General features: G+C 47.7%; 1 protein-coding gene across 3 annotated transcripts in view; it reads right to left on the reverse strand.

Annotated features, from left to right (window-relative positions):
- pawr (PRKC, apoptosis, WT1, regulator) overlaps nucleotides 1-15,326 on the reverse strand; it is a 181,467-nt gene extending 166,141 nt beyond the window's left edge. The window contains exons 1-2 of one of the 3 annotated variants that reach the window (XM_063058425.1): nucleotides 15,191-15,326; nucleotides 12,606-13,242 (exon numbers count right to left, since the gene is read on the reverse strand). In XM_063058425.1, the coding sequence (XP_062914495.1) occupies nucleotides 12,606-13,133 (528 nt within the window). In that variant the 5' untranslated portion in view covers nucleotides 13,134-13,242; nucleotides 15,191-15,326. Of the gene's footprint in view, nucleotides 1-12,605; nucleotides 13,243-13,348; nucleotides 13,504-15,190 lie in introns of those variants that run through there. The other 2 variants (XM_063058424.1, XM_063058426.1) reach the window with 2 other exon arrangements.
- Between the last annotated feature and the right edge of the window lie 2,934 nt (nucleotides 15,327-18,260).

The following is an 18,260-nucleotide window of genomic DNA, read 5'->3' on the forward strand; positions in this document are numbered from 1 at the left end:
ATGCTTTTCGCCCTGAGCAGTACTGTGCTCACCTAGACAAACTGGCAATAGAGCTCGATCTGTGTTTTGGGGAGTTAAACGTCATGAAAGATATTGTTGCATTTATTTCAAACCCATTTCTGTCGATCGATATAGAACAGATAGCAGCCAAATTCCAGCAAGTATTTGGTGTGCCAAGTGGTATTGAAATGGAAATAATTGATTTGCAAAATGACATCAAACTTAAAGCAAGATCAAGGGACGGTGACTCACCACATGTGCAATAAAAGTCAGTGCCTACTTCGGGTCAACTTATCTGTGTGAAATTATATTTTCACAGATGAAAATTACTAAATCTAAGTACAGGAGCTATCTTACTGACAGACACCTCACAGATTGTCTCAGGTTGGCTGTCTGTAGTTATGAGCCAAATTTCAGGGAAGTAGCAGAAAGTATTCAGCCCCAGTCATCACACTGAGTGCAACAGTCAATTTTTATTCATTTATTTTTCGTGTTGAAATAAAATTAAATAATGAAACTTAGAATTAAAGGTGTTGTAATGCGAGCATTATAAAGATAAGTTAATACCAATTAGGATAATGGTAATATAGCAATACTCCTGCTACAGAAAGCTGTTTGTAAACAGAGGTTGTTTCTGGGGTTGCAGGGTTTTACTTCCGGTCTTTTCTGCGCATGTGTGTATAAGCCCCTCCGCCGCATTGGTTTTGCCTTCCCTGATAAAGTTGTTCCTTTGGATATGAAGTTGTCGAGTGGTCCTTTTTCAAAATAGAAGTTACTACACATGACTCACATATGTGCTCTAGGGGTAAAATTTGCTTTTGCATCAAAAGGTTTATCAGGCATAATGCATTTGTGTATTTTTTTTTTCAGGATCTACTGGAAAAGTCTCAAAGATCGACCAGTTAGCGACCACTATTTTAAGTAGATCTTGGTACATGTGACAATAATAGACCAAAACTAATACTTAGTCAAAGGAAAAGTTATATGTCAGATGCTACCTCTTGATCCCCTACCCCTGGAAAAATACTGCACGCATTCTAGCGATGCCCTTCATGATTCCATACATCTCTGCACCTCACATTCCGCTACCCTCTACGGAATGAAGTCTTAGCCTCTCAACCTCTCTCCATAACTCAGCCCTGGCCACATGAGAATTAGAAGGTAGACCCCTCAGCTTCTTAGGCTTGTTTTGCCTTTCAGTATGATCACGGCTAATAGTGTACGTCAAGTTAAAGATTAAGTTTATTTTCATTCAGCCTTACACTCGTATAGTGCCAAATGGAACAAGATTCCTTGGGACCACATTGCAATACCAGAAGATTGATATTTAGAATAAGGTGCATTTGCAATACGTTAAAAAGTAAACAGTACAAAGCTACTGGCACTTCATATGTGATGGGCACACAGTGGTGGCAAGGAGTTCAGTATCTCACAGCCTGGGGGAAGAAGCTGTTTCCCATCCTAACAGTCCTTGCCCTAATGCTACAGTTCCACCTGCCAGATGGTAGAGGGGTCAGCGAGATAGTGAGATGGATGAGAGGGGTCATTGGTAATGTTAAGTGCCTTGTCAGAATAATCCTATCTGACCCCTTCCCTCAAAAATGACATCACTTTCACCCTCAGACACAGCCGATTATTGAGTTGCCACAACCATCGAATCAAGGAATTTCTAGTCATCATTTCCAATGGCCAACCGTTAACCCTGGGACTACAATCCCAGCCCCACACTCTCAACCTTCACCAAGACCCTCCATGCTCAATTGATCAAACCAACTCAAAAGATTCAAGGGATTCAATTGGCTTCTCCCGATGAGTATTATGGGCGGCATGGCACGGTAGCAAAGTGGTTAGTGCACAGCTTCACATCACCAGCTATAGGATTGGGGTTTGGTTCTCACTGCTGTCTGTAAGGAGATTGTACACTCTCCCCGTGACCACACGGGTGCCCATGAGTGCTCCGGTTTCCTCCCACATTCCAAAAACAGACAATTTTGGGTTAGTGAGTTGTCGGCATGCTGTTTTGGCACAGAAAATGTGGTGACACTTGCGAGCTGCCCAGCACAATCCTTGTTGATTAGATTTGACGCAAATGGTGCATTTCACTGCATGTTTCAATGTACGCATGACAAATAAAGCTGAAACTTTAAAAAGTAAAATTTAGAAGAATGTTGCCCCCCCCCCCCCGCTAGGACTAGAGGGCCAGAGCCATAGGAGAGGTTGGCCAGACACTGTCTTTATTCCTTGGAACATAGGAGATTTAGAATAATTCTGTAATGTCACCTCTCGAATTATGAGGGGCATAGATAAAGTGGATGGTAACAGTCTTTTCCCCAGGGTAGGGAAGTCCAAAACTAGGGGCATAGATTTAGGATGAGAGGGGAAAGATTTAAAAGGGACCTTAAGGGCAACTTTTCCCACGCAGAGAGTGCTGACTATAAGGAATGAGCTACCAGAGGAAGTGATTGAGGTAGGTAAATATTATCTTGGCTTTTACATTTTAATGCATTTTGGCCCATCCAACACCTACTAGCCCACTCACTTAACTGCCGCCAGCTACCACCAAGCAGAACATTCAATCCTTTTCAATTTTCTGTCCTCCATCAATTCTCCAATCAAATGAAATTCTACTCCCAAATGAGGTCCTGAAAAATTGAGATTGGCCACATCCTTGGAAGACTTCCATTTCACACAAGCCAGGTTCTTCCTCCTTACTAAAACACAATTTTGCTTTCAATAAACAAAGTTGCTTAAATTTGGTTGTGATTTTCCAAGTATTCTACCACTAGATCCTTTTTTAACTCTATCACCATTTCTTGATGAAAGGCTTCCCACAGCTTATTCTGAATAGTGCCTCACTTTCCTTTTTTCCTCCCTCTCTTCTTCCCGTCTTGAACAGTAGTGGTCAGATTTTGACCTACAGCCACTGCTCCAAAATTGAGCACGTTTTTATAGCACATAGCACTGTACAGTCCTTTAGCTCACTGGATTGTGCTGACTTTCAAATCTACTCCACGATCAATCTAACCCTTCCCTCCTACATAACCTTTCATTTCTCTATCATCCATGTGCCTCTCTAAGTGCTTCTTAAATGCCCCTAATGTATCTGCCTCCAGCACCCTGGCAGCACATTCCACACACCCACCTTTCTCTGTGTAACATGGCTCTGTCTGATATCTGCCTTCAATCACCTTAAAATAATGCTCCCATTATATTAGCCATCACCACCCTGGCCACCCACTTAATCCCCTTCAAGGAGGATGAAAGATGATTTAATAGTGGTGTACAAGATGCATCCCCAAGGATGCAACCTCTTCTCCAGTCTTTTTTCTCCTGATAATTTCAATTACGAATGCCCTGCTCTGTCATCAGCTTTTTATTACCTCTGGATAGGTTGCACATGTTAAAACAGCCACAAATTATTTACTAGGCACCTCCTTATTCCCAATACTGGCAGCAGACTCGATGGGCCAACTGGCTTAGTTCTGTTCCTATGTCTTATGGTCTATTACAGCTGCCCCATTACCCATTCCTAAAAGACACTTCACTTTTCACTTCTTTTATTTTTGTGGTGGCACAGTAGCGCAGTGGTTAGTGTGACACTATTACAACATCACTGACTCCAGCTTTAATTCCTGCCACTGTCTTTAAGGTGCTTGCACGTTCTCCATGTGAGTTTCCTCCAGATGCTCTGGTTTCCTCCCACATTCCAAAGACGTGCAGGTTAGTAGGTTAATTGGTTGCATGGGTATAATTGGGTGGTGCAAGCTTACTGGGCAGAAAGGCAAATTACTGTGCTGTATCGTTAAGATTAAAAATAGACAGGATCTATCATAGGCCTTGCAGCACAGAAACAGGATCCTTATTGAACAACATTCCTATCTAAGACGGCCTCATTTGCCCACATTTGGACCATATCCCTCTCAAACTTTACCACCCATGCACCTTTTAAATGTCTCTAATGTACTGTATCTGCCTCAACTACTGACCACCCTCTGGATGAAAAAGTTGTCCGTCAGGTTCCTTCTAAATCTCTCCCCAAAGAGAGTTTGTAAATGCACAGGAAATGTGCATCTTCTCTGAATTCTTGCTTGTTTACTGCTCACAGCTTTATTACATTTTTTTTGCCTATTCTTTGCTGGTTTCTTTCAATCCTCTGCTCTAGGAAATAGAAAAGTAACTGAAAAGCTCTTATTTTGTTGTGTATCCTAAACTGTAGTGGTTTGCAGCACAGAACTGATAAAAGTTAATAACTTCCTGGAGCCTGAAGATAATCCTGATGGAGATTATCCAACTGCTACAGCACTCTCTTGAAACTATTTGAATTTCAGTATCGACGAGTTTAATGATCACTCGTCTCACCAAATTAAAGTGTCCAAAACAAAAAATGCTGGAAGCACCCTGTAGAATAATCAACATCTGTGGAGAGAGAAGCAGTGAACAATATTCTCACTGCCTTGGTAAAGCAGCCAGCATAATTAAAAACCACACCTACCCCAGACATTCTCTCTTCCTCCCTCTACCACTGGGAAGATACAAAAGCCCATCACGTCCCATTAGGCTCAAATACAACTTCTATCCTGCTGTTTATGAATAAATGGTTCCCTAGAGTGATAAAATGGACTCTTGACCTCAATCCACCTCATTATAGTGTTGCATCTTATCTACATAGCTATATTGCACTTTCTCTGCAACTGTCCACGTAGCTAAATTGCACTGTAGGGTAGTGTAATCAGAGGAAACAGACATAATTCACAACCACCACTATTGAGTTGGGGTTCACTGTAAGAGACTGGCCGAACGTTATGGCGTATTGTGTGAAGTTCAGTCACCGTGTTTTTTTGTGCTCGGTGTTTGGAGTACAATAGATGAGTTAGAAAAAAAACATAGAAGACCTGCAGCACAATACAGGCCCTTAGGCCCACAATGCTGTGCCGAATATGTACTTACTTTAGAAATTACCTAGTTGTTACAGTTTTTCTTAAACATAAAATGCTTCACGTTGTTTTATTTGCGAAAACCTACATAGGTGACCCCAATGCTATTGGACGACTCTGGAGTTATTGAACAAGTCCGCCAACGCAGTCGCTTTGAAACTGCCAAAACTTTTGGGAGCAAAATGCCCTTGCTTGCTTTGTACAAGCCGAGGCCCAATTTGCGCTGTGAGAAATCTCCGCCGACGACGCCATAGAATTCTATGTGCTAGCATGGCTCAGCAACTCCATGGCAGTGAGAGTGGAGAGTCTACCAGAACACCCGACTGAACACAATAAATACCGGTCGCTGAAAACTCACCTCTTATAGACTTTTGGACTATCACAGTCCGAGCGTGCCAAACAGTTACTCTCCCTACTTGCTAGGCTAGTGTGGTGCTAATGGCCCACATGCTGTCACTCCTGGGAAATCACCATTCTTGTTTTATTTTTAAAGAACTCTTCATGCAGCAATGCCTGATCAAGTTCACACAGCCCTCACTAATACACCTGTGAAGGGCTATAGAGAGTTTGCTAAAATGGCTGATAGTCTACACTCAGCCAGGCAGCAGTGATAACTCCTCCTCTTTTCCCTGCCTCAACAAGCCCAGTCAGCAAGGCCTCCAACAAAAGCACACAAAACTAATGCTGTAAAACAGACTACATCGGGTCTATGTTTTTACCAAGCTTGCTTTGGTATGAACACAAGGATGTGCCGACTGCCTTGCAGCTTCGACAGTGCCAGCACATCGAGACATCAGAGGTCAGTGAACACTGAGTTCCAGCTGCCAGGGTCGTCTACCGTTCATTATGGCCACCCGTTCCAAGTGACACTTCCTGTGTGATATGGGTGCTCAAGTGAGTGTGGTGCAGGCATCACCTATTGATGAAAAGTCACAGTGACGAAACCTCACTGGAGGCCAACGGGAGCAGGATCCAGGCTTATGAGACACAACCAGCGATGCTCTGCTTCAGTGGGTGACGTTACACATGGGACTTTGTCCCCGCTAGAGTGGCTAGACCCCTGCTCGGTGCAGATTTCCCGTGCACCAAAGGACTGTTGGTCAATCTTAAGAACTTACCAACTTGTGGATGTCAAGGACTTTGGGTCATTACCCTGCCTCCCCAGTGAGTTCCCCACAACAACTCTGTCAAGCGCATGCATCACCATACGTGAGTTTACTCGATGGTTGGGCGAACTCCCAAATACACCAAGCCCACATTCTTCACTACAATCACAAAACAGACTGTAGACTGGAGTGCAGAGACTGGACCCAGAAAAGCTGGCAACTGCAAAAGCTGAGTTTGCCAACATGGAAAGACTTGGCATTGTACGCCGGTTGAATATCCCCTGGGCTTTGCCCCTCCAGATAGTCGCTAACTCTGATAGTGGTTGCCGCCCATGTGGTGATTACATATGCCTTAATGAGGCCACCACCCCCAATCGTTGCCCGGTCCACACATCCAAGACTTTGCAACACGTTTAGCCGGAAAGTTAATTTTTTCCAAAGTCGATTTAGTTAGGGGCTACTACCAGATTCCTGAGTGCTCGGAGGATATTCCCAAACATCCCATTTGTGATAACCCAATTTCACCTCTTTTGAGTTTCTGCATGTGCCACTTGGGCAGAAAAATATAGCGCAGACTTTCCAACAGCTGATGGACTCTGTATTAAAAGATTTAGATTTTCTTTTTGTTTACCTGGGTGATATACTTGTCACCAGTGCACCCAAATCCGAACATGTACCTCATCACCGCACACTTTTAGTGCTTAAGCCAACATGGGTTGATTATTAACCCTGCTAAATGCCAGTTCGAATTGTCAACCGTCGACTTTCTCAGTGATCACATCTCCACAAAAGGTGCGAAACCCCTCCCATCAAAAGTAGACATTACTATAGATTTCCTACCACCCCACACTACTAAAAAAACTACAGATTTTAGGGATAGTGATTTTCTATCACCGTTTCATTCCATATGCTCCCCCTGCATACTGCACTTAAAGGCAATACCCCTAATCAAGTGCTTGACTGGTCAATAGACATGACCAAGGCACTTGATGATACCAAACAATACAACTCTAACAGTTCATCCGCTCCCCAATGCACCCATAGTCATTACTACTGACGCTTCAGACTGCTGTGGGTGCTGTGCATGAACAGTTGTTCGGGGGTGCGTGGCAGCCACTCACCTTCCTCAGCCAGCAGCTCCGTCCCCCCGAAAGGAAGTGCAGCACGTTTGACCGTGAGCTTCTAGGTCTCTATCTGGCTGTCCACCATTTTTGCTTTCTTCTATGGGTCGTCATTTCACAGCATTTTCTGACCACAAACCCCTCGTATACACGATAGCCAAAATATCAGACCCTTGGTCTGCACGGCAGCAACACCACCTGGCCTACATATCCGAGGTCATAACTGATATACAACATATCAAGGGGAAAAATAATACCGTGGCCGATTGCCTCTCACAGCAGCCATTGATGCTGTACACTTAGGGGTTGACTATGTCGGCATGGAAGCCACCAAAGCTACTGACCCAGAGGTCCAGGCTTACCGAACAGCAGTCACTGACATGTGGCTGACATTAAGTTCAGGGAAATGGAGGTTTCTCTCTTGTGCGATGTCTCAACTGGTCGCCCTTGCCCCATATTGCCTGCAAACTGGAAGCAGACTCCATACATGGAGTTTCACATCCGGGCCGGAAGGTCTCACAGCAACTGGTTGGACTAAAGCTTGTGTGGCACAGCCTTTGAGAAGATGTGCGTGATTGGAGTGTAGCCCGTGTGGAGTGCCACGTCATGTTCAGTCACCATTGTGGTCCCTGAGCAATGGTTTGACTATGGCAATGTGGACCCCATTGGCCCTCTTCACCCCTCCCACAGTCTCACGCACCTCCTTACCATGGTGGACCATACCACCAGGCAGTCAGAGGTCAGCCCTCTAGCATCGGCGAAGACTGCAGACGTTCATTAGCACCTGGGTTGCTCAGTTTGGTACCTTATCTGATATTTCCCCTGACCGCGGTTATCAATTCATTTCAGACCTCTGGGCTGCGATGACCCAGAACCTCAGCATTAGGCTACATCACACCAAGGCGTATCACCCACTGTTTAATGGCCTATACAAATAGATCACCGCTCCTTAAAAGCTGCTCTGAGGGCTTCCTCATCGAATGACCATTGGGATGATCATCTCCCATAGGTCCCTCCAGGGCTCAGAACCACACCAAAAGAGGCCTTCCAGTCGGCCACAATTGAGTTGGTATATGGGCAGCCATTACAAGTGCCACGTGATTTTATTCCTGACACTCCGACTGCCTGGTCAGCATCTCAGCAGGGTTCCACACGCCTCAGTAAATTCAATTCCTTTGCACATATTCCTATTTCCCATCATGGCATACAGCACTCTTGGGATCCTGTTGACCTACAATCCACCTCGTTGGTTTTCATCCGTCATGACACACATCAACATCCCCTTAAGCCCCCCCTCACAATGGCCCATTCCACATTTTGGAACAGAGAGAAAAAACTTTTATCATAGATAAGAGAGGCAAATCCAAATATACTTCAGTAGATTGGCACACAAAAACTTGGAGGATTCCACTACCATGGCCCTGCCATCATGACATGACCATGACATGTCAATGCACCTCTGGGCGAATCAGAGGCCTCTGCCATTCCTCCACCCATTGACATAGGACTTGAGCTGGACAGCTCATCCAGGCTCCAGATAGGCTCATAATGCTGATGAATTCTGGGGAGGGGTGGGGCCTGTGTAGAGTAATGTAATCGGTGGGAATGTACAGAATTCACAACCACCAACATTAAGTTGGGGTTCAGTTTTAAAGGATGATTGGACATGATGATATATTACGTTAAGTTCTATTTCCGCGCTTTTTCTGTTCAGTATCTGGAATACAAAAAATGAGCTGTTATGGTTTTGCTTAAACATAAAATGCCTCGCGTCTTTTATTTGCAACACCTACAGCACTTTCACAGCAACTTTCGTATTTGCAGAATAACAATTTACTCTGCATTCTCTTGTTACTTGTCTTTGCGTTACCTCAGTGCACTGTTGGGATGAAATGATTATGAACTGTTGTGATAATAAAAGTAAGACAAGTTTTTCAGGGTATTTTGGTATATGTGACAATAATAAACAACTTACAAAGTCCAGTTTTCAATTTCCTTTCCACCATCTGCGTTGCTTTTAATTTTAAAAACAGATGGAATGAAGATAACCAAGCAAAAGATGCTTGAAGAGCAGCATCACCAACAAGGAATTAGCAGATCACTAACGTGGATTTGCCATGTTACTAACCTAAGTCCCCAATCCAAGACAGAACAAACAAGACAAGCTGGAGGAACTCAGCAGGTCAGACAGCATCTATGGAGGGGAATGGCCAGTCGATATTCAGGGTGGAGACCCTTCATCAGGGCGGAGACCCTTCATCAGGGCTGGAAAGATGTAGGGGAGACAGGCAGTACAAGGAGGTGGGGGGGAGAAAGAGTAAAGCAAAATGAGGGGTATAGATCAGGTAAATTACAAACAGGCTTTTTCCACCGAGGTTGGTAAGACTAGAACTAGAGGTCATGGCTCAAGTATGAAAGGTTAAAGGCTCAGGGGGAGCTTCTTCACTCAGAGGGTGGTGCGATCGTGGAATGAGCTGCCAAGAGAAGTGGTAAATGCGGGTTTAATTTCAACATTTATGTCCCAGGGCAGATCGATGGGAACAACATTTCGGCATGGACTAGATGGGCCAAAGGGTCTATTTCTGTGCTATAGTGCTCTGTGACTCTAAGACTAGCAGGTGATAGGGGAAAGAGTGGGAACGAAGTGAGGGGTGATAGGTGGAAATAACAAAGGGCTGATGAAGCTGGTAAGGACAGTGGACCATGAAATAACAGGGATGAGGTGGAGAAATAATGTGGGTGATGGGCAGAACGAGAGGGCAGGAAAGAAGAGAAGATGAGGGGGTCAATGAGAAAAGGAAAGAGGGGACCGAGGGGAGTACATTTTGTGACTGATAAAGGGTCTCCACCTATAATGTTACCTATTTCTCTCCACAAATGCTGCTTAACCTGTTGAGTTCCTCCAGCATTTTCTGTAATGCTCCAGGTTTCCAGCATCAGCAGTCTCGTACTTCAATCAGAGATGAAGCTGCAAAATTATTCCTGCCACGCTGAAAGTTCAATTAATACAGATATTTATACATCTTTCCAAATCAGAGTGTAACAAACTGCACATTAGCCAGCTACCACCTTGGAAATACTGCAGCTAGCGCTAGCGTACTGCTTTACAGTACCAGCGATTGGGGTCCAATTCCTGCTACTAGCTGTAAGGAGTTCATATATTCTCCCTGTGACCACGTGTTTCCTCCAGGTGCTCCAGTTTCGTCCCACATTCCAAAGACATACAGACAAGGGTTAGTAAACTGTGGGTACGCCACGATGGTGCTGGCAGCATGGCAACACCTGCGGACTGCCCCCAGCACAACCTTGGACTTTTTTTGGTCATTGACGCTGATGACTCATTTCACTGTATTTTTTGATGTACATGTGACAGACAAATAGCGCTAATTTTTAAATCTTTAGTTTGTAACCAGCCAGGGTAATGCAGAGGCAGTCAATATGTTGTAAATTCAACCAGTCAGCTGGATTTGGGGGGCTGCATAACAGACAGGCTGAGCAGGAAGACCACCACCCAGGATCTAAGAGAACATGCTAGTCTAAATAGTGTGTGTGGTCAAGACCAAGTGCAGACCCACTGTGAACAGAAATAATATGATCAGCACAAACTTTCAGAACACAGTTGTATAGCTATAAAAGACACATGAGCAATGCTTTGTAAAAAGAGTACTGGGAACAGGATACATGGCGTTGGCTTTAGAATGAACCCAGAAAAACAGAGCAAACAGATAAAAAGGAACTCATTAACACAAGAGGTTCCTCAGATGCTGGAAATCCAGAGTCACACTCACAAAGTGCTGCAGCAGCTCAGCAAGTCAGACAGCATCTATGGAGAGGATTAAGTAGTCAATGTATCCGGAAAGGACTCTCAGCCCAAAATATTGACTGCTTATTCCTCTCCACAAATGCTGCCTGACCTGCTGAGTTCCTCCAGCATTTTGTGTGTGTTAAAAAGGAACTCACCTGGTGCAAGGACAGGGCTCAGCTGGGAACACCATAACCAACATAAACACAGGGCAGTACAGTAAAGAAACAGACCATTCAGCCCATGATGTCTGCGCTAACCATTATGCTAATTTAACTAAACCCATCTGCCTGTACAAGGATCATATCCATTCATTCGCTGTCTGTTCATGAGCCTATCAAAGTCTCTGAAATGTTGTTATTGTACCTTCTGCAGAGCACATTCCTGTCCCTCCTCACTGTCTGTGTAGAAAATATTTGCCTTGCACATCTCCTTTAAACCTCCCCTCCCCCACCCAAAATACATGTCTTCTAATACCTCCACACAGGGGCAAAAAAGACTATCTATTCTATTTACGCCTCTGATAACATTATAAACTTCTATCAAGTTGTCCCTTAGCCTCAGACACTCCGGAGAAAACAACCCTTATAACTAATACCCTTGTGCACCCTCTACAACCTTCTTGTAATACAGTGACCAGAACTGCACACATTACCCCAGACGTGACCTAGCCACAGCTTAATACAACTGCAATGTGACTTCCCAAATGTTATTTCTTCCCCCAGACAGTTAATCTAGCTGGCCCCCACACCTCCCTTTATCAATTACCCATCTCACTGCAGACACATCAACAAACACACAAAATGCTGGAGGAACTCAGCAGGCCGGGCAGCATCTTTGGAAACGAGCAGAGTCAACATTTCGGACTGAAACTCGAAGGGTTGTCCTGTCGAAGGGTTTCAACCCCAATCGTCGCTGTACTCTTTTCCATAGATGCTGCCTGGCCGGCTGAGTTCGTTCCCCTTTTGTGTGGGTTGCTCAGATTTCCAGCATCAGCAGATTTTCTCTTGTTTGTAAACACATCAAACTATTTTTTGTATTGATGCATATTTTTTTCTTTATAGTACTTTAACCACTAACTTTATTAACTTTTTTAAATAAAAAGTATGTTTTATAAAATTCTTTATAACAAGGGAATGATGTGTTTTGTTTCACATCCACCCTGACCAAGACAACAAATTTCTAATACAGTACATGTAAGTGTATATGGGGTGAATAAAGTTGATCTGAAACTCCATGCCCTGACTGAAGAGTTCTTTACCATCCTACCCATTTCCAACAGTATTGACTTCAACTCCCAAGATCCATCCATCCCTGCTGTCAACTGCACACATTCCTCCCAAACGCAATCCCTTTCCCTTGCCCAAGTTCCATCTGCCCTCATTTCCAAAACGATGTACATCACAATGCATCGTTTGACAACTTTCCCCACTATTTACATCTTTACCAATATCTGTGTCAGCTAAAAACCTGTACCAACCAAACCATATTTTCATGCAATTTACAGATATTCAGAGGTCCCTGTAGAATATCACTGCTCACAGGGATGCAGTTAGAGAAACACGGGGGTCCGGGGCGAGTGGGGGTGGGGGTCGGAGCCAGAGGGGTTGGGTCGCGGGGAGAACCCGCAAGCCGCCCTTACCTCCGTCGAGGGGATGTTGACGACCCCCGTAGATCTCCTCTTCTCCCTCAGCTTCCGTTTCTCGATCTGCCCCTTGCCCTTGCGGGCGCTCGGTCCCGAACTTTTCTTCTCCTTGTTTTTTGGGCAAACGGGAGGCGATGAGGCGGCGGCGGCGGCGGGCGGAGCAGAAGGAGGCGGAGGCTCCGTTTCAACACCGTCCGCCACCGGATTCCTGGCGGCGCCTTCGCCGCTTCTCCCTTCCTCGTCGCTGCGCCGCGCTGCCGGGGCTGCCGCCCTGCCGCCGGTGCTCGCCGTTCCCGGCGGCACCGCAGCTCGGTCACCACCGCCTCCGTTGTTGTTCAGCTCGGCCACCGGGGGTGAGGAGCCGTTACGGCTGGACCCGGCATCGGCGTTGTTGACGGCGGAGTTGACGGAATTATTCGCGCCGGTGGCGGCAGCGAAGCGGGCGCGCATCTTCTCCCGCTTGGCCTTCCATTCCTCCAGGAAGTCGGTAGTGTTCCCGGGAGGCCGGTAACCCCCGCTCGCCATCGTCTCGAACAAGCACGTTCCTCTCGCTGGCACACAGAACAAAAACTTCCACAAGATTTGGGAAAAGTTGGGGAGAACTCCAGCGTCGCCTCTGGCGGCCCGGAGCAACCTGAGGAGACAAAACAAATAAGGAGACGAGTCCTTCAGAGCCAGTTTACCCGGGATATCCCACCCCTTTCCCCTCCCTAACCCTCCCCCCGCGACACGCCGCCTACCTGTACTGGGCCGCGGCAGGTGCCGTTTACGAGCTCCCTCCTTCCCTCTCCCTCTTTCTCTGCTCCCGGTCACCGAGCCGCCGCCACCTCACCGAACATTCCCCCCCCCCCCGCCCCATCACCCTGGAGCCCAAGGACCGAGCAGCCCCTCCCCGAAGATAAGAGAGGCGGCAGTTGCAGCAGCGTCTCACCCCGAGGAGGAGGGCAGAGGTGAAGGTATGTGGGTGTGGGTGTGGGGTGGGGGGGGGGGGGGGGGGGGGGGGGGGGGGGGGGGGGGGGGGGGGGGGGGGGGGGGGGGGGGGGGGGGGGGGGGGGGGGGGGGGGGGGGGGGGGGGGGGGGGGGGGGGGGGGGTGTGGGGTGGGGGGGGGGGGGGGGGGGGGGGGGGGGGTGGGGGGGGGTGGGGGGGGTGTGGGGGGGGGGTGTGGGGGGGGTGTGTGGGGGGAGGTGTGTGGGGGGGGTGTGTGGGGGGGGGTGTGTGGGGGGGGTGTGGGGTGGAGGTGTGTGGGGGGGGGGTGTGGGGTGGAGGTGTGTGGGGGGGGGTGTGGGGTGGAGGTGTGTGGGGGGGGTGTGGGGTGGAGGTGTGTGGGGGGGGTGTGGTGGAGGTGTGTAGGGGGGTGTGGGGTGGAGGGTGTGGGGTGGAGGGGGTGGGGTGTGGGGTGGAGGGGGTGGGGTGTGGGGTGGAGGGGTGTGGGGTGGAGGGGTGTGGGGTGGAGGGGGTGGAGGGGTGTGGGGTGGAGGGGGTGGGGGGTGGGGTGGAGGGGTGTGGGGTGGAGGGGGTGGGGGGTGGGGTGGAGGGGGTGGGGGGTGGGGTGGAGGGGGTGGGGTGGAGGGGGTGGGGGGTGGGGTGGAGGTGTGTGGGGTGGAGGGGGTGGGGGGTGGGGTGGAGGGGGTGGGGGGTGGGGTGGGGGGTGGGGTGGAAGTGTGTGGGGTGGAGGGGGTGGGGGGGGTGGAGGGGGTGGGGGGTGGGGTGGAGGTGTGTGGGGTGGAGGTGGGTGGGGGGTGTGGGGTGGAGGTGGGTGGGGGGGTGTGGGTTGGGGGTGTGTGTGGGGTGGAGGTGTGTGGGGGGAGTGTGGTGTGGAGGTGTGAGTGGGGTGTGTGGGGTGGATGTGGGGGGTGTGGGGTGGAGGTGTGTGTGGGGGTTGTGGGGAGGAGGTGTGTGGGGGGTGTGGAGGGGGGTGGAGAGGAGGTGTGTGGGGGAGGAGGTGTGTGGGGGAGGAGGTGTGTGGGGGGGTGTGGGGAGGAGGTGTGTGTGGTGGGGTGTGGGGAGGAGGTGTGTGGGGTGTGGGGAGGAGGTGTGTGGGGGGCTGGGGAGGAGGGGTGTGAGGAGGTGTGTGGGGAGGAGGGGTGTGGGGAGGAGGTGTGTGTAGGGGGGTGTGGGGAGGAGGTGTGTGTGGGGAGGGGGTGTGTGCGGGGAGGGAGGTGTGGGGGGTGGGGAGAAGGGGGGTGGGTGGGGTGGAGGTGGGTGGGGGGTGTAGGGGTGGGGAAATGGGGGTGGGGGTGTGGGAAGGAGGGGATGAAGGGGAGTGGGGGCAGGAAGGCAGCGGGTGGGGGTGTAGGGTGTGGGGAGGAGATGGTGTGTGGGGGTTGGGGTGGATGAAGGGGAGTTGGAGCAGGAAGGCAGCGGGTGGAGTGTGTGGATGGTGACAGGTGAAGTGGGGTGAGGGAAGTGAATGGGGTTAGTGGTGGGGGCGGGAGGTGTCGTGTCGATGGGGGAGTAAGGGGGAGCCCCTCCCTTTAAGGGTGTGCTGTGCAGAGAGATGTGAGGAGAGGGGGAGGGAGGAAACTGGAGGATCCCCCCCCCCGAGGGAGAAAGGAGTGCCGGTGCCGCGCTCCCTCCCTACCTGATTGCAACCGCACGCCCGATGAACCAGCGCCGCCCGGGTCGACAAAGAGATTCCGGCTGAGAGCCGGTGCTGCCGTGGGAAGGCGGAGGGTTTTTCTCTCTCCTTTCCTCCCTCCCCCTGCCCTGTAGGTCCAACCCACCACGAAAAATAACTTTAGGGAAAAAAAGGAAGTGTTAAATCTCTGTTTTTGAAACAACAATCGAACTTGGCCAACTCTAAAACAGCTCTCCGGGGCTGGAATGCCTGCACACGTTGTAAACTGGCGATTTTTAAAATCCGGTTTCAGGCAATTCTCTTGCACTCCTGTTAAAATAAAACTTTTTCAGGACTGCGCGTTAGAAGTATCCCTGGAGGGTGGCGTGGACGATCACAGGAACAATAATTCAGGGAAGTGAGAGTTTTTCGCCTGCCGCGAGTTCGCATGGAGGAGGTTTAAAAGAGGCACTGCCGAGGGAGCGCCGCGCTGTTTCTGTTGGCGATTCGATATCTCCAAATTAAATCAATTTTATTTTAGCTTTCATAACTTCACTCGCCCCATTATTGAAATGTTCCCACAACCCATGGACACACTTTCAAGGACTCTTTATCTCACGTTCTCAATATTTATTGCTTATTTGTTTATAATTGTTCTCTTTTTGTATTTGCACGGTGTGTTCTTTTTGTACATTGGTTGTTGTCCGCCCTGTTGGGTGCGGTCTTTCATTGACTGGGCATATACCCTTTATTTGATTGTCTAATTAATTATTTTAGGCTGTATACAGGTAGTTATTAGCAAAGGACTACTTCTCACAAACGGGCAGTGCATTTTCAAAGGATCACATAGCCTGCTTTTGAAAGGACTATTCCCTGCATTTAATTGCTGTTTATTCTTTTTTTAAATTAATCTGATATCATTTCCCTTTCAAGCTCCATGCTTCAGATTAATAAAATCTCATCCTTGTTCTGAAATGCAACTTTATAAACTTAAATCTACTACTGGGATATGAAAAGATAAAGCTTGGATGCACCACTCATAAAATGTTTGATCCTTGTCACACTTCACCCAACTAACCGCAATAAAATTAACATTTTACACTTTTAATAAATAGCAAATTCATCTTGGGTCTTTGACCGCTCAGAGTTACTTCCTTTATCACTTTGCCCAGGACTGCAAGAAACTGTAGAGCACAACACACCAAATGCCAGGGGAACTCAGCAGGTCAAGCAGCATCTATGGAGGGGAATAAACAGCTGACGTTTCAGGCCAAGATCTACAGGTTAACCTGCTCACTTTCTCATTCTGCTGAATGGTCAGCTAAACCTTGAATCTTGCACTCCTCATTAATAAGACGAACAAATTAATTGTGGACTTTAAGAAGGGTAAGTTGAGTGAACACATACCAGTCCTCATTGAGGGATCAGAAGTGGAAAGGGTGAGCAATTTCAAGCTCCTGGGTGTCAGCATCTCTGAGGATTTATCCTGCACCCAACATATTGATGGAATTACAAAGAAGGCACACCAGTGGCTATGCTTCAATCCGAGTTTGAGGAGATTTAGTGTGTTACCCAAGACACTCGCAATCTTTTACAGATGTACCATGGAGAGCATTCTAACTGTCTGCATCACTGTCTGGTATGGAGGGGCCACTGCACAGGACTGGAAAAAGCTGCAGAAAGTTGTAAATTCAGCCACCTCCATCTTGGGCTCTAGCCTCCCCAATATCGAGGACACCATCAAAAGACGATGCCTCTAAAAGTTGGCATCCATCATTAACAACCCCCATCACCCAGGACATGCCCACTTCTCATTGCTACCATCAAGGAGGATGTAGAAGAGTCTAAAGCCACACACTGAACATTTCAGGAACAGCCTCTTCCCCTCCACCATCAGATTTCTGAATGGTCACTGAACCCGTGAACACTACCTCAGTATTTTTTCCTCTCTTTTTGCACTAGATACTTAATTTAATTTTTTATATATACTTATTGTAATTTATGGGCCAGTGGGTGCTGTAGTGACATCAGCAATGGACTTCAAGGGGGATGGTCCTGAGTTTGAATCCAGCTAAGGCACAACCTGGGCCGTAGCAGTATCTGTGTAGAGAAAGGCCCGGCAATCTACTTCTGTATCTTGCCAAGAAAACCTTATGGACAGCTATGTGATCCATAGGGTCACCTTCAGTTGGAAGTACTCAACAACAACAACATTGTAAGTTATCATTTTTATTATTATGTATTGCAATGCAGTGCTGCTGCAAAAGAACAAATTTTCATGACATATGTCAGTGATGTTAAACCTGATTCTGATAAAATTGACTGTTTCTCTCCCCACAGATGCTACCTGACCCGCTGAGTCCTTCCCTCAATCTCTGTCCAACACGGGGAGGTTCATCCACTTTGCACCCAAGATAGATAAATTGATTTTTAATTTTTAAGACATTGAGAGAGATTAAGAAATGTGGGGAGGAAAGGAAAATTTTGTCCAGCTGGTCATAGAACCACAGAACATTACAGCACAGAAACAGGCCTTTTGGCCCTTCTTGGCTGTGCCGAACCATTTTTCTGCCTAGTCCCACTAACCTACCTCTGGACCATATCCCTCCATACACCTCTCATCCATGTGCCTGTCCAAGTTTTTCTTAAATGTTAAAAGTGAGCCTGCATTTACCACTTCATCTGGCAGCTCATTCCACACTCCCACCACTCTCTGTGTGAAGAAGCCCCTCCTAATGTTCCCTTTAAACTTTTCCCCCTTCACCCTTAACCCATGTCCTCTGGTTTTTTTCTCCCCTAGCCTCAGTAGAAAAAGCCTGCTTGCATTCACTCTATTTATACCCATCATAATTTTATATACCTTTATCAAATCTCCCTCATTCTTCTACGCTCCAAGGAGTAAAGTCCTAACCTATTCAACCTTTCTCTGTAACTCAGTTTCTCAAGTCCTGGCAACATCCTTGTAAACCTTCTCTGCACTCTTTCAACCTTATTAATATCCTTCCTGCAATTTGGTGACCAAAACTGTACACAATACTCCAAATTCATCCTCACCAATGCCTTATACAATCTCACTGTAACATTCCAACTCTTA

Source organism: Mobula hypostoma, chromosome 9 (genome assembly GCF_963921235.1).
Source record: "Mobula hypostoma chromosome 9, sMobHyp1.1, whole genome shotgun sequence".
NCBI lineage: Eukaryota > Metazoa > Chordata > Chondrichthyes > Myliobatiformes > Myliobatidae > Mobula > Mobula hypostoma.